The 14,779-nt window shown below is 47.3% G+C and overlaps 1 protein-coding gene across 2 annotated transcripts in view; it reads left to right on the top strand.

The window, feature by feature from the left end:
- Positions 1–14,779, top strand: part of LOC118370746 (catenin alpha-2) — a 724,633-nt gene that overhangs the window by 642,374 nt on the left and 67,480 nt on the right. For both annotated transcript variants that reach the window (XM_052486587.1, XM_052486588.1), the window contains exons 10-12: positions 1,060–1,152; positions 4,966–5,122; positions 6,858–7,058. In XM_052486587.1, coding sequence (XP_052342547.1) covers positions 1,060–1,152; positions 4,966–5,122; positions 6,858–7,058 — 451 coding nt within the window. The remainder of the gene's footprint in view (positions 1–1,059; positions 1,153–4,965; positions 5,123–6,857; positions 7,059–14,779) is intronic.

Raw genomic sequence — 14,779 nt, 5'->3', positions numbered from 1 at the left:
CCTTACACTCTTAGAGAAAAGGTACCTATAGCATTCCCTATAGCAGAACCCTTTTTGGTTCTAGGTACAAGCCTTTTTTGGTTCCATGTTGAGCCCTACGTGGAAATGGGACTACATGGAACCCAAAAGGGTTCTATTTGGAAGCAAAAGGGTTCTTCAAAGGGTTCTCCAATGAGGACAGCCGAAGATCCCTTTTAGGTTCTAGACAGCACCTTTCATTCTAAGAGCGTATGGCGATCTGAATAATAATTTATTGCAGAAATGATGGAGAGAGGGAGAGAGAGAGGGAAGGAGTAAAGGGTGGTAGAGGAGTGGAGAGCGGCGGAGGGGGTTTGCCACTCACAAGGATTAATTTAGTACAGTCTCCTCACCCTGCCACCATCTTAACAGCAGTGCTGTCAGCACAGTAGGACAGAAGAAAGCTGGTCTTTCTATGCCCCAATCTCTCTATTTTTTTCTCAGTTTCTTTATGTCTCCCTCTTTCTCAGAAAAATATGCCCTTGAGATAGACTAGTGGAAAACTCACATTATAGTCCATATGTGATCTAAATAATTCAAATATTTTTGGTAAATTATAGAGCAACGAAGAGAGGGGTGGGGGGGGGACACCCACACACTCACACAGGGGAATAACAAATACCAATCAAACAGATGAGCAAGCCTAAACCCCGGTACATATTTTGCCCCAACATTTCCTTGACTAGCCAAGCATTAAATCCCCTGCCCCCGGGAACAGGTAGCTACAGACACGAGTTAAGGCTGCGGCGGAGACAGCCTCCTTCAGGAGGCACTATCTGCAAACATTACAAGAGGTAAAGCAGTGCGAGTGTTAGTGGAGGAAATTGTGCAGGGTTTCGGGTGAACGCTAAACAGACCACCGCTCATGGTAATAACAAGGGTACGTGCATCGTGGGGGAGAAAGAACATGATTTAAAAGCCTGTCGTCGTCGTCCTGAAATACCCATTGAAGAACTTATGCCTCGTCTGACGTTTGTTACCGCCTAACGAACATGCCAAAAACAGCAGCTCAGTCTTTGTGTCCTCTCTCTCTTGTTACAGGTGGCTAACCTGGCCTGCTCCATCTCCAACAACGAGGAGGGTGTGAAGCTGGTGCGCATGGCCGCCACCCAGATCGACAGCCTCTGCCCACAGGTAGGCATCCCCTCACTGGGTGTCCTGGATCCTATTTAGTAGAGAGGAAATACGCTTTTGAGAATGAGTGAAACGAGGGGAGGGTGACCTACCTGAACCAATTGGTGTTTTGCCCCGTTGCAAAATGGGATTGTGACGGTACGCCCTACTGAACACCACCCTGGTATTAGCACCTCCCGTTGGAGGTACCCGGCTCAGCTCTTTCACATTTATTGTTGTTTTTTAAAACATGCTGTATTATTTGGTACATGCTGTATTATTTGGTACATGCTGTATTATTTGGTATTATTTGGTACATGCTGTATTATTTGGTATTATTTGGTTGCCACGCCATTGCATTGGGAAGTGCCATTGAATAGAGTAAGCATATATTATGAAATATCTCTCTGAATCACTATACTCTAAAAGCAACATTTTAACAATGATTAAAGAAAACCCATACAGTAATGGTACATGGTGAGGAAAACAGAGTAGTAAAACTCTAGTACGCAACTTTGCCAGTAGGCAAGTTTGTTTGGGCACAGGCAGCGTCCTTTATCTCAGTACTGGGTGTGTCTGTGTGGGTAAAAAGAATGTCCAAAGGAACACACAGAGAGAGAGGGGGGAGAGAGGGCAGAGAGAGCGATTGGGAGGGAGAGAGAAAAAGAGAGGAGGAGAGAAAGAGGGAGCGCTGAGTGAGAGGAGGAGTAAAGGGGGAGCACAGAGTGAGAGGAGGAGAGAAAGGGGGAGCGCAGAGTGAGAGGAGGAGAGAAAGGGGGAGCGCAGAGTGAGAGTGAGAGGAGAGAAAGGGGGAGCTCAGAGTGAGAGGAGGAAAGAAAGGGGGAGCGCAGAGTGAGAGGAAGAGAGAAAGGGGGAGCGCAGAGTGAGAGGAGGAGAGAAAGGGGGAGCGCAGAGTGAGAGGAGGAGAGAAAGGGGAGCGCAGAATGAGAGGAGGAGAGAAAGGGGGAGCGCAGAGTGAGAGGAGGAAAGAAAGGGGGAGCGCAGAGTGAGAGGAGGAAAGAAAGGGGGAGCGCAGAGTGAGAGGAGGAGAGAAAGGGGAGCACAGAGTGAGAGGAGGAGAGAAAGTGGGAGCACAGAGTGAGAGGAGGAAAGAAAGGGGGAGCACAGAGTGAGAGGAGGAAAGAAAGGGGGAGCGCAGAGTGAGAGGAGGAGAGAAAGGGGGAGCACAGAGTGAGAGGAGGAGAGAAAGTGGGAGCGCAGAGTGAGAGGAGGAAAGAAAGTGGGAGCGCAGAGTGAGAGGAGGAAAGAAAGGGGGAGCGCAGAGTGAGAGGAGGAAAGAAAGGGGGAGCGCAGAGTGAGAGGAGGAAAGAAAGGGGGAGCGCAGAGTGAGAGGAGGAGAGAAAGGGGGAGCACAGAGTGAGAGGAGGAGAGAAAGTGGGAGCACAGAGTGAGAGGAGGAAAGAAAGGGGGAGCACAGAGTGAGAGGAGGAAAGAAAGGGGGAGCGCAGAGTGAGAGGAGGAGAGAAAGGGGGAGCGCAGAGTGAGAGGAGGAGAGAAAGGGGGAGCACAGAGTGAGAGGAGGAGAGAAAGTGGGAGCACAGAGTGAGAGGAGGAAAGAAAGGGGGAGCACAGAGTGAGAGAAGGAAAGAAAGGGGAGTGCAGAGTGAGAGGAGGAAAGAAAGGGGGAGCGCAGAGTGAGAGGAGGAAAGAAAGGGGGAGCGCAGAGTGAGAGGAGGAGAGAAAGGGGGAGCACAGAGTGAGAGGAGGAGAGAAAGTGGGAGCACAGAGTGAGAGGAGGAAAGAAAGGGGGAGCACAGAGTGAGAGGAGGAAAGAAAGGGGGAGCGCAGAGTGAGAGGAGGAGAGAAAGGGGGAGCACAGAGTGAGAGGAGGAGAGAAAGTGGGAGCACAGAGTGAGAGGAGGAAAGAAAGGGGGAGCACAGAGTGAGAGGAGGAAAAAGGGGGAGCACAGAGTGAGAGGAGGAAAAAGGGGGAGCACAGAGAGAAAGAGGAGAGAGGGAAGGGTATAGGAAAGAGATACAGATGGCTCTAGCCTCCCGGAGCGGGCTTCCTCTGGATGTTTAACAGAGGAGTAGGTGGCAATCGATACGTTGTTTCCAAGGTTAAGGTTCGGGGCATTTTCACAGGGGACCCTGCGCTCACTAATGGAAGTGAAGAAAGGAGAGAAAGGAGGGATTGAGGGAAGGGGCAGTTCTTAACATTCAAGGTGCTAGCCTCTCGAAGACTCACACGGGGCCCGACAAGCAGCCACATTGCACCCACCGAGACCTCCACTGAGTCAAGGCATTAGACAATTTTGGAAAAGGTGGCAAGTTTTAAGTTGCCAGCTGTCGCTTTTCCTTGGCAACGGCTCAACATAGAGAAAGCGCAGAGCAATAGAGGATAAGTGACTCAAAGAAAGAAGAAAAAAAAGGTGGGGGCAAAATAGATGGTTGTTTTGACATTTTGAAAAAAGCCCTGTCGAGGGCCAAGAGGCCGACACGTGAGCTTGAATGAAAAACGTGATACGAGCAAGAGCGTGGCGCGAGTTTTTTATCTTTTTCTTTTAAGCAATCACATTATTCCCACACACATGCAATAAGATGACTCAGGTGTGTGAGTGCTTTTTTTTAATTTTTGTGTTTTGACAGGAGGTCGGTTTGACAAGGGGGTGTTGTTAAAGACGAAAGAGAACAGGGAATAGAACAAAAAAAGGAGGGTTACGTAAGATGAGTGTGTGTGTAAGTTTAGTGTATTAGATGACTGGCTTTGCTTGATGCCAGGCATCATTAGTGGCTGTCAAACCCTGATCCCAGATCAGACTCTTTCAGGCTAATTGAGCTAAAAGTACGATTTTAAACGTGTTCTTTCCTGATTCAAACCGATATTAAATGGTAGAAAGATGCATGGAACAGAGTGGGAAGGCCGGTGGGTCCAGGATTCAATCCCACACAGGCAGGGATTGCATATGTGCTTAGGGCCCACGGCCTTAACCGCTCAACCTACCCCAGGCATATTTAAAATATATCTATTTTTTACCTTGTTTTCCAAGCTTTAACAAGCAAATGGACTTCTTTTTTTTTAACGTTCTGGATGAATTGATAGCACCATACGTATGTAGAAAACAAGGCAAAAGTTTCCCAAACGATCCTGCTGTTCAATCTGCTGGAAACGTACCCAGAGAACCCCCCCCCCCCCGTCGTCCCCCATTACAAAATGACATCTTGACAAAACGACAAAAACGAAACCAAAGCGTGGATTGCTGTCTTACCTAGTCTGTAGACTATAGACTGCACAATGGGTAATGGCGGTCATGTCATTTTCAATGTGGGTGTACTGTCCCTTTAATGTGCTTAAGGAAACCGACTGCAGAAAGGGAAGTCCACTGTGCTGTAGCCTACTGTACCGCGGTCCATTTAACATCCTCCACTCTATCTAGCGGGAGTACCGAGGCTCGTGCAAGGATTCTTACTTACTTAATTACTCTAATGTGTATAGCAAGGGCGTTAATCGTTGAAGTACAGTCCTGGCCGTGGCCTCGAGCTAGTCGTATTTCCTTAGGAGGCACTTCAGTCTTTTAATCTAGGTAAAGGGTTTGAAGTCAGGAGTCTTGGAGAGGTACAAGGTCATAATCCAGCCCAGCAATAACATACCTGGTTCCACTTGACATGGTCTGCAGTCTGGAAAGGAGAACGGTTATAGGATTGTCTTCATTAGACGTGTTAGTGCTGGGCTAGGGTAAAACCCTGCACGACCTGTACTGTATGCACTCCAGGACTGGATTTGGAGATCCCCTTAATTGTGGTGGTCCTACACACACACACACACACACACACACACACCTTTTCTCTCAACCTTCACTCTCTACCACCCAGGTGATCAACGCGGCCCTCACCCTAGCTGCTCGGCCTCAGAGCAAGGTTGCCCAGGACAACATGGACGTGTTCAAGGACCAATGGGAGAAGCAGGTGCGCATCCTCACCGAGGCCGTCGACGATATCACTTCTGTGGATGACTTCCTGTCCGTGTCAGGTATGGAATTGGGAAAGATTAGAAAATACTGTACAATGTTGTACACTGTTAAAAGGAAGTGCTTTTTAACACTAAAACTAGTTGCAACTGAGCCGCCACCAAATAGAGGGGGCTGGTGGGAGGATCTATAGGAGGACAGGCAGATTGTAATGGCTGGAATGGAATAAATGGAACGGTATCAAACATATGGAAACCACGTTTGATTCTGTTCCAATAATTCCCTTCCAGCCATTCCAATTAGCTGTCCTCCTATAGATTCTGCCACCAGCCTCCACTGCAACCAACATATAGTCTCTCGGATTCTAACTGTTTATTGTATAATAGTTCTTGACACTTGGGGCCCGTATGTATTAAATGTCTCGGAGGGTTGATTAAAGAATCCGTTTGACCTTTTCCGTTTAAAATGAAAAAGATCACATGGACAGGCCTGGATCACATGGCCTGATCCTGGATCAGCACTCGTCCTCTGAGACGCTTGATACATACAGCCCGAGATGATGAAGTAGAATATGTGTGTGTGTACCGTGTACAGGTAAGTGCAGTGTTTTTCCACCATTTATCCGACATGGTTTCTGCTCCCATTTAGAGAAAGGAGAAAGCTTTCTTGTCGATACCGGCAAGGCTTCTAATGATGATGACTGTGATCTAATTGAATACAGATTACCATGATTATTAAGTGATTTAGTCATTAGGAGATACAACGGTTGAACACAATATTCTCTGCTTTTACAGGATTTAAGCTTTGTAGGCCATAATGGGTAAGGAGCTATTGACGCAGTTCCAGGACAAAAACGTGCTTTCCCAGGGAAGTTAACGGTTGTTTAGGGTTCATTCCAAATTGCACCGAATTCCCTATATACAGTAGTGCACTACTTTTGGCCACGTGGGGGGGGGGACAACACCCTCACGGCGGACGACCTTGATGGGGTCACCCACTCACTATGTTACTTTGATGGAGCTTGTTAATAATGCTACAGTAGTCTGGGTAACAGAGGCGACGAATACAGGTTCCTGGTTCAAAATGACTCACTTTCAACAGAGTGGAATACACATACACACACATGCTGACACACACATACAGTATGCTGATGCACACACACACACACACACACACAGATGCGAGCACGCACACACACGTGAGCATACATGTTCACACACGCAGTACAGGTCACCGTTATGGTAGCATTGTTTCCCAAACTCGGTCCTCACGACCAACATGGGGTACTTGTTTGGTTTTTGCCCTAATAATCAACTAATCATACAGCTTTGGTTATTTGAATCAGCTGTGTAGTGTTAGGGCAAAACAAAAACAAAAACCTGCACCCATTGGGGTCCTGATGACCGAGTTTGGGAAACTCTGCGGTGTAGTCTTTTGAAGGACTACCACCTCATTCTGCAACTGTCTATATTGTCGTCCACAAGGACTCTTGTCAATGAAAGGGTTAGAAGGATTGTGCAATGAAATCTGGACTTTCACTCTTTTTTTATTATCAAACAGCAGTTGACCCTCAAGTTACTAAGCTATCCCATCCATGAAGCATGTTTGTGCCTAATGAACACCAAACTGACCCCCCCTCCCCCACCGCGCCTCTCGCTCTCTCTCTCTCCCACTCTCTCTTGCTTTCCTTCTCCTTTCGCTCTTTCTACCACTCCCTCTCTGTCTCTATCCTCCCTCTCTCTCCTTCTCTTTCTTTCTTTCTCTCTCTCCCTCCCTCCCTTTATCTCTACCCCACAGAAAACCACATTCTGGAGGACGTGAACAAGTGCGTGATTGCCCTGCAGGAAGGCGACGTGGACACCCTGGACCGCACGGCAGGCGCCATCAGGGGTCGGGCGGCCCGCGTCGTTCACATCATCAATGCAGAGATGGAGAACTACGAGCCAGGTGTTTACACCGAACGCGTTCTGGAGTCTATCAAGCTGCTGTCTGAGACCGGTGAGTTGGTCGTAGTGTACGCACGCATGTGCGCCGTACGTATGTATATGACTCCTCAGTGGAGGAAGGGGAGGACCACCCTCCTCAGTGAATTTCATAAAAATACAATTGTAAAACAATGATAAAGTTTCCTTTTTCGAAAAAACTATACTATATATTCTCGTCACCAAATAATTGATTTAAACACACTGTTTTGCAATGAAGGTCAACAGTAGCCTCAACAGCACTCTGTAGGGTAGCACCATGTTGTAGCCGGTAGACAGGTATCTCCCGTCCTCCTCTTGGTACATTGACTTCAGGACAAATACCTTGGAGGCTCTTGATTCCTACCCACTTCCATAGGCTTGCACAGTAATTTTGACAATTTCCAGAGGATGTCCTCCGACCTACCAGAACTCTTGCAGCATGAACTGACATGTTGTCCACCCAATCAAAGGATCAGAGAATGAATGTGGTAGTGACAGCATAAGCTACAGATAGCTAGCACTGCAGTGTATACAATGTGTTGAGTAGTTGACTCAAAGAGAAAGACAATAGTTGAACGGTTTTCAATATGGAAGCAAATGAAATGGCGATAAAAACTCTTGTTTGCAACTGTTGGAATAATGATTACACCGTAGATAAACTAGATGCAGGCAAGAGTGTGCAAGGCGTTATTGAATGTGTCAGTGCCTGTCCTTGTGTCCCTGTCTGTCATCAAAAAAAAAAAATTCTCGACTTGTGTTCACCTGCGTTGTAAAATTTCATTCATAGGCTAGGTTGTGGCAACCTCATGATGGGTATAGGGAAAATGTGAGTATCATGTAGTAGCCTAAACCTATCGAGGTTACTTTGAACTTGGCGAATAGAATATGAATGACAGTCATCCAACATGCTGTAATAGAAATAAGGCCATGCTCATGATAAAAAAAAGATATCAGCTTTAGGTAGGCTACTGAGCTTGTCTGATGCTTTAAGCACTGCGATTAAAAATGAAGACATACAAATTATTAAAGAGGGAACCAGAGATCAATATAGCCTAACCAGAAGAAGAAAAACAAATTCTGCCCGTTGCTGCTGGTCTTCGCAGATTCTGCCTTTAAGCTCCTGAAGTTGCCGATAACAGGCTACACCAGCGGTCGGCAGACTTTTAAATTTGGAGTTCAAACATCGTACCATTTCTACTGATCTGCGTGCCAGTTAAGATTTTCATATGCACATTTTCATGGAACAGTTTCATTTAATTCATAATAAAGTCTGGTCGTGTGGTTAATCAAAATGATATCTAAATTAAAATGATACAAATCTAAAAGTTACATCTATTGCCATTGCCAATCTGTAAAAATACCCTACACAAAGCCAACAAATAAAAACATTGCAGCCTGCAGGCAGAAAATATCCTGAGAAAAATAAACATCTTATAAATCACATTGGCTACGCATGGCCTGTCTGCAAGGAACTTGAAACAGTGTATCAACTATTAACTAGGTTTGGGCAAAGCTGGGTGCTAGCAAACTTGCAACATTGTATAAAATATTCTGTCCCTCAGTTTCCCACACCAGTGAATTCCAGACAGACAGACACAGCTGTAGGCTATTTGTGCAAGTAATCAGGTAGGCCTTTTTTTATGATGTTTCCACCAGATCAGAGCATGACATTTATTTCCCCCTTTGATGCTGAGTTATGAGTGAAAGGGAGAGAGCTGGAAAGATTTTTCAAATAGGCTACGTTGAGGCACTATTGTCATTCTCAATGGATGTAAAAACAGACTTTGTTTACTTGCTGTTTGAGGCGAAGATAAAAATGACTTTGAGAAGCTCAGTGACGTTGAGTTAAGACAATCAGAAACAGTACCACATATCCAAACGGGCACATTTATAAGCCTACATTTGCGTGCAAACCAGGGAGCCTAGGCCTACTTCTATGTGTAATTAGGTGCGTGTCCTTACTCAAGATTGACAGGACTGCTCCAAACAAAAGACAATGAACAAATTGGAATGAAATTAAACCAAAAGTTGTATAGCCCAGGTTGTGCCCTCTGCAAACGACGTGTCCACTCCTACAATGGCAGAGTGTAATAATCATATATTGAATGCATTAACAGAAATCAGCGTAAGCAAATAAACATTGGAGATGAGAAATGAGGGTAATTCATGGTAAATGTACTACTGGTGATACTGGTGTGCCATCCCCGTTGGCCTCCGCAATGGATTAGTCCACTCAGACAAGCGTGAGTCAGGAACTAGTGGACACCATGGAAACATGGAATCTGACTGAGCCAAACTGCTTGATAGAGTTCTTCACACACATGAGGACTGATAAGTGGCCTCCACTCACAGCTATAGATGTTTTGTGTCTAGTTGATTGGATTTGATGGCGTATAAACAATGTCAACTTACAGTATATATCCTATATTCCATCCTCTTTATGTATTTTCCCTCATATGTACATTCCGCTGGGTATGTAGCTGAAATCCATAGACATGCGTTCTGCTGAAATGTAGGGAGGGGAGGACGAGAGGGAGAGAAGGGAGAGAAGGGAGAGGAGGATGGAGAAAAGGGAGAGGAGGATGGAGAAAAGGGAGAGGAGGATGGAAAGAAGGGAGAGGAGGATGAAGAGAGGGGAGAGGAGGACGGCAAAAGGGAGCGGATGGAGAGAAGGGAGAGGAGGATGGAGAAAAGGGAGAGGAGGATGGAAAGAAGGGAGAGGAGGATGAAGAGAGGGGAGAGGAGGACGGCAAAAGGGAGCGGATGGAGAGAAGGGAGAGGAGGATGGAGAAAAGGGAGAGGAGGATGGAAAGAAGGGAGAGGAGGATGAAGAGAGGGGAGAGGAGGACGGCAAAAGGGAGCGGATGGAGAGAAGGGAGAGGAGGATGGAGAAAAGGGAGAGGAGGATGGAAAGAAGGGAGAGGAGGATGAAGAGAGGGGAGAGGAGGACGGCAAAAGGGAGCGGATGGAGAGAAGGGAGAGGAGGATGGAGAAAAGGGAGAGGAGGATGGAAAGAAGGGAGAGGAGGATGAAGAGAGGGGAGAGGAGGACGGCAAAAGGGAGCGGATGGAGAGAAGGGAGAGGCGGATAGGGAGACGATGAGGATGGTGAGAGAATAATGGGGGGAGGACAATGAAGAGAGTGGAGAGGAGGATGGAGAGAGGGGGATGGATAAAGTTCACCAGGGATCAATAGAGGTGTTTTATGGTGCAGATCAGACGTGCATGGCAGCATTTAACAAACACCACCGCCACTAAAACACGAGGGGAGGAACAAGCAACAAAACAGCCCTCCGTCAAAGAGAAAGTTAGGACAAATAAGACCCCAGTCAAAGTCAGTTCCAACCTCCCTCCTTCTACATTTCAATTAGCAGCATCAATTGAGCATGCAACCGCAACTAGACCCCATGAAGGTTAATGTGCGACACATCTCCTCCTTTGACTGAGCTGGCGTTCGCTAACTAATGCTTTTGAACAGTTCAAAACTCGACATTCTCATGCTTTTTTCTTTGCTCTTTTTTTCTCTTCCTTAAAAAAAGGAGCGAGGCAGGCAGTTTATATTCATTTCACTGAAGGCAAGAGGGGGGCAGGGGAAGAGTGGCTCCTACATGAGTGTGGTTTGACTCTCATTAGCCTGTAATAACCTCTGATAAGGGGAGAACACATCCTTATGAATTCATATCATTATTCATCCAGTCTTTTTTTAGGCAGCCCCAAAGTGACTTTGTGGGGCGTTGTAGTACAGTATAGTATCTCCCAGACAGGTACTAATCCTGTTGGCCAGAGATGTGACCATGTACTCTTCACTGTACTGTACTATACTACTTTACTTATTCTACTGATTTACTTACTGTACTGTACTACTTTACTTACTGTACTACTACTTTACTGTACTACTTTACTTACTGTACTATACTACTTACATTTACATTACATTTAAGTCATTTAGCAGACGCTCTTATCCAGAGCGACTTACAAATTGGTGCATTCACCTTATGACATCCAGTGGAACAGCCACTTTACAATAGTGCATCTAAATCTTTTAAGGGGGGTGAGAAGGATTACTTTATCCTATCCTAGGTATTCCTTAAAGAGGTGGGGTTTCAGGTGTCTCCGGAAGGTGGTGATTGACTCCGCTGTCCTGGCGTCGTGAGGGAGTGTGTCCCACCATTGGGGAGCCAGAGCAGCGAACAGTTTTGACTGGGCTGAGCGGGAACTGTACTTCCTCAGTGGTAGGGAGGCGAGCAGGCCAGAGGTGGATGAACGCAGTGCCCTTGTTTGGGTGTAGGGCCTGATCAGAGCCTGGAGGTACTGAGGTGCCGTTCCCCTCACAGCTCCGTAAGCAAGCACCATGGTCTTGTAGCGGATGCAAGCTTCAACTGGAAGCCAGTGGAGAGAGCGGAGGAGCGGGGTGACGTGAGAGAACTTGGGAAGGTTGAACACCAGACGGGCTGCGGCGTTCTGGATGAGTTGTAGGGGTTTAATGGCACAGGCAGGGAGCCCAGCCAACAGCGAGTTGCAGTAATCCAGACGGGAGATGACAAGTGCCTGGATTAGGACCTGCGCCGCTTCCTGTGTGAGGCAGGGTCGTACTCTGCGGATGTTGTAGAGCATGAACCTACAGGAACGGGCCACCGCCTTGATGTTAGTTGAGAACGACAGGGTGTTGTCCAGGATCACCCCAAGGTTCTTAGCGCTCTGGGAGGAGGACACAATGGAGTTGTCAACCGTGATGGCGAGATCATGGAACGGGCAGTCCTTCCCGGGAGGAAGAGCAGCTCCGTCTTGCCGAGGTTCAGCTTGAGGTGGTGATCCGTCATCCACACTGATATGTCTGCCAGACATGCAGAGATGCGATTCATCACCTGGTCATCAGAAGGAGGAAAGGAGAAGATTAATTGTGTGTCGTCTGCATAGCAATGATAGGAGAGACCATGTGAGGTTATGACAGAGCCAAGTGACTTGGTGTATAGCGAGAATAGGAGAGGGCCTAGAACAGAGCCCTGGGGGACACCAGTGGTGAGAGCGCGTGGAGAGGAGACAGATTCTCGCCACGCCACCTGGTAGGAGCGACCTGTCAGGTAGGACGCAATCCAAGCGTGGGCCGCGCCGGAGATGCCCAACTCGGAGAGGGTGGAGAGGAGGATCTGATGGTTCACAGTATCGAAGGCAGCCGATAGGTCTAGAAGGATGAGAGCAGAGGAGAGAGAGTTAGCTTTAGCAGTGCGGAGCGCCTCCGTGATACAGAGAAGAGCAGTCTCAGTTGAATGACTAGTCTTGAAACCTGACTGATTTGGATCAAGAAGGTCATTCTGAGAGAGATAGCGGGAGAGCTGGCCAAGGACGGCACGTTCAAGAGTTTTGGAGAGAAAAGAAAGAAGGGATACTGGTCTGTAGTTGTTGACATCGGAGGGATCGAGTGTAGGTTTTTTCAGAAGGGGTGCAACTCTCGCTCTCTTGAAGACGGAAGGGACGTAGCCAGCGGTCAGGGATGAGTTGATGAGCGAGGTGAGGTAAGGGAGAAGGTCTCCGGAAATAGTCTGGAGAAGAGAGGAGGGGATAGGGTCGAGCGGGCAGGGTGTTGGGCGGCCGGCCGTCACAAGACGCGAGATTTCATCTGGAGAGAGAGGGGAGAAAGAGGTCAGAGCACCGGGTAGGGCAGTGTGAGCAGAACCAGCGGTGTCGTTTGACGTAGCAAACGAGGATCGGATGTCGTCGACCTTCTTTTCAAAATGGTTGACGAAGTCATCTGCAGAGAGGGAGGAGGGGGAGGGGGAGGAGGATTCAGGAGGGAGGAGAAGGTGGCAAAGAGCTTCCTAGGGTTAGAGGCAGATGCTTGGAATTTAGAGTGGTAGAAAGTGGCTTTAGCAGCAGAGACAGAGGAGGAAAATGTAGAGAGGAGGGAGCGAAAGGATGCCAGGTCCGCAGGGAGGCGAGTTTTCCTCCATTTCCGCTCGGCTGCCCGGAGCCCTGTTCTGTGAGCTCGCAATGAGTCGTCGAGCCACGGAGCGGGAGGGAGGACCGAGCCGGCCTGGAAGATAGGGGACATAGAGAGTCAAAGGATGCAGAAAGGGAGGAGAGGAGGGTTGAGGAGGCAGAATCAGGAGATAGGTTGGAGAAGGTTTGAGCAGAGGGAAGAGATGATAGGATGGAAGAGGAGAGAGTAGCGGGGGAGAGAGAGCGAAGGTTGGGACGGCGCGATACCATCCGAGTAGGGGCAGTGTGGGAAGTGTTGGATGAGAGCGAGAGGGAAAAGGATACAAGGTAGTGGTCGGAGACTTGGAGGGAGTTGCAATGAGGTTAGTGGAAGAACAGCATCTATTAAAGATGAGGTCGAGCGTATTGCCTGCCTTGTGAGTAGGGGGGAAGGTGAGAGGGTGAGGTCAAAAGAGGAAAGGAGTGGAAAGAAGGAGGCAGAGAGGAATGAGTCAAAGGTAGACATGGGGAGGTTAAAGTCGCCCAGAACTGTGAGAGGTGAGCCGTCCTCAGGAAAGGAGCTTATCAAGACATCAAGCTCATTGATGAACTCTCCGAGGGGACCTGGAGGGCGATAAATGATAAGGATGTTAAGCTTGAAAGGGCTGGTAACTGTGACAGCATGAAATTCAAAGGAGGCGATAGACAGATGGGTAAGGGGAGAAAGAGAGAATGACCACTTGGGAGAGATGAGGATCCCGGTGCCACCACCCCGCTGACCAGAAGCTCTCGGGGTGTGCGAGAACACGTGGGCGGACGAAGAGAGAGCAGTAGGAGCAGCAGTGTTATCTGTGGTGATCCATGTTTCCGTCAGTGCCAAGAAGTCGAGGGACTGGAGGGAGGCATAGGCTGAGATGAACTCTGCCTTGTTGGCCGCAGATCGGCAGTTCCAGAGGCTACCGGAGACCTGGAACTCCACGTGGGTCGTGCGCGCTGGGACCACCAGATTAGGGTGGCCGCGGCCACGCGGTGTGGAGCGTTTGTATGGTCTGTGCAGAGAGGAGATAACAGGGATAGACAGACACATAGTTGACAGGCTACAGAAGAGGCTACGCTAATGCAAGGAGATTGGAATGACAAGTGGACTACACGTCTCGAATGTTCAGAAAGTTAAGCTTACGTAGCAAGAATCTTATTGACTAAAATGATTAAAATGATACAGTACTGCTGAAGTAGGCTAGCTGGCAGTGGCTGCGTTGTTGACTTACTTACTTACTGTACTATACCACTTTACTGTACTAATTTACTTACTGTACTACTTTACTTACTGTACTGTACTACTTTACTGTACTACTTTACTTACTGTAATACTTTACTTACTGTACTATACTACTTTACTGTACTATACTACTTTACTGTACTACTGTACTATACTACTTTACTGTCTACTTTACTTACTGTACTATACTTACTGTACTACACTTCTTTACTGTACTACTTTACATACCATATTACTTTACTGTACTACTTTACTTACTGTACTATATTACTTTACTTACTGTATTACTTTACTGTACTACTTTACTTACTATACTATTTTACTGTACTACTTTACTATACTACTTTACTGTACTACTTTACTTACTGTACTACTTACTATACTATTTTACTGTACTACTTTACCATACTACTTTACTGTACTACTTTACTTACTGTACTACTTTACTGTACTACTTTACTTACTGTACTATACTTACTGTACTATACTTATTTACTGTACTACTTTACTTACTATACTACTTTACTGTACTACTTTACGTACTGTACTACTTTACTTACT

Source organism: Oncorhynchus keta, chromosome 29 (genome assembly GCF_023373465.1).
Source record: "Oncorhynchus keta strain PuntledgeMale-10-30-2019 chromosome 29, Oket_V2, whole genome shotgun sequence".
Lineage (NCBI taxonomy): Eukaryota > Metazoa > Chordata > Actinopteri > Salmoniformes > Salmonidae > Oncorhynchus > Oncorhynchus keta.
The sequence above is the reverse complement of the archived record's forward strand: the minus strand, read 5'-3'. Positions and strand labels throughout refer to the sequence as shown.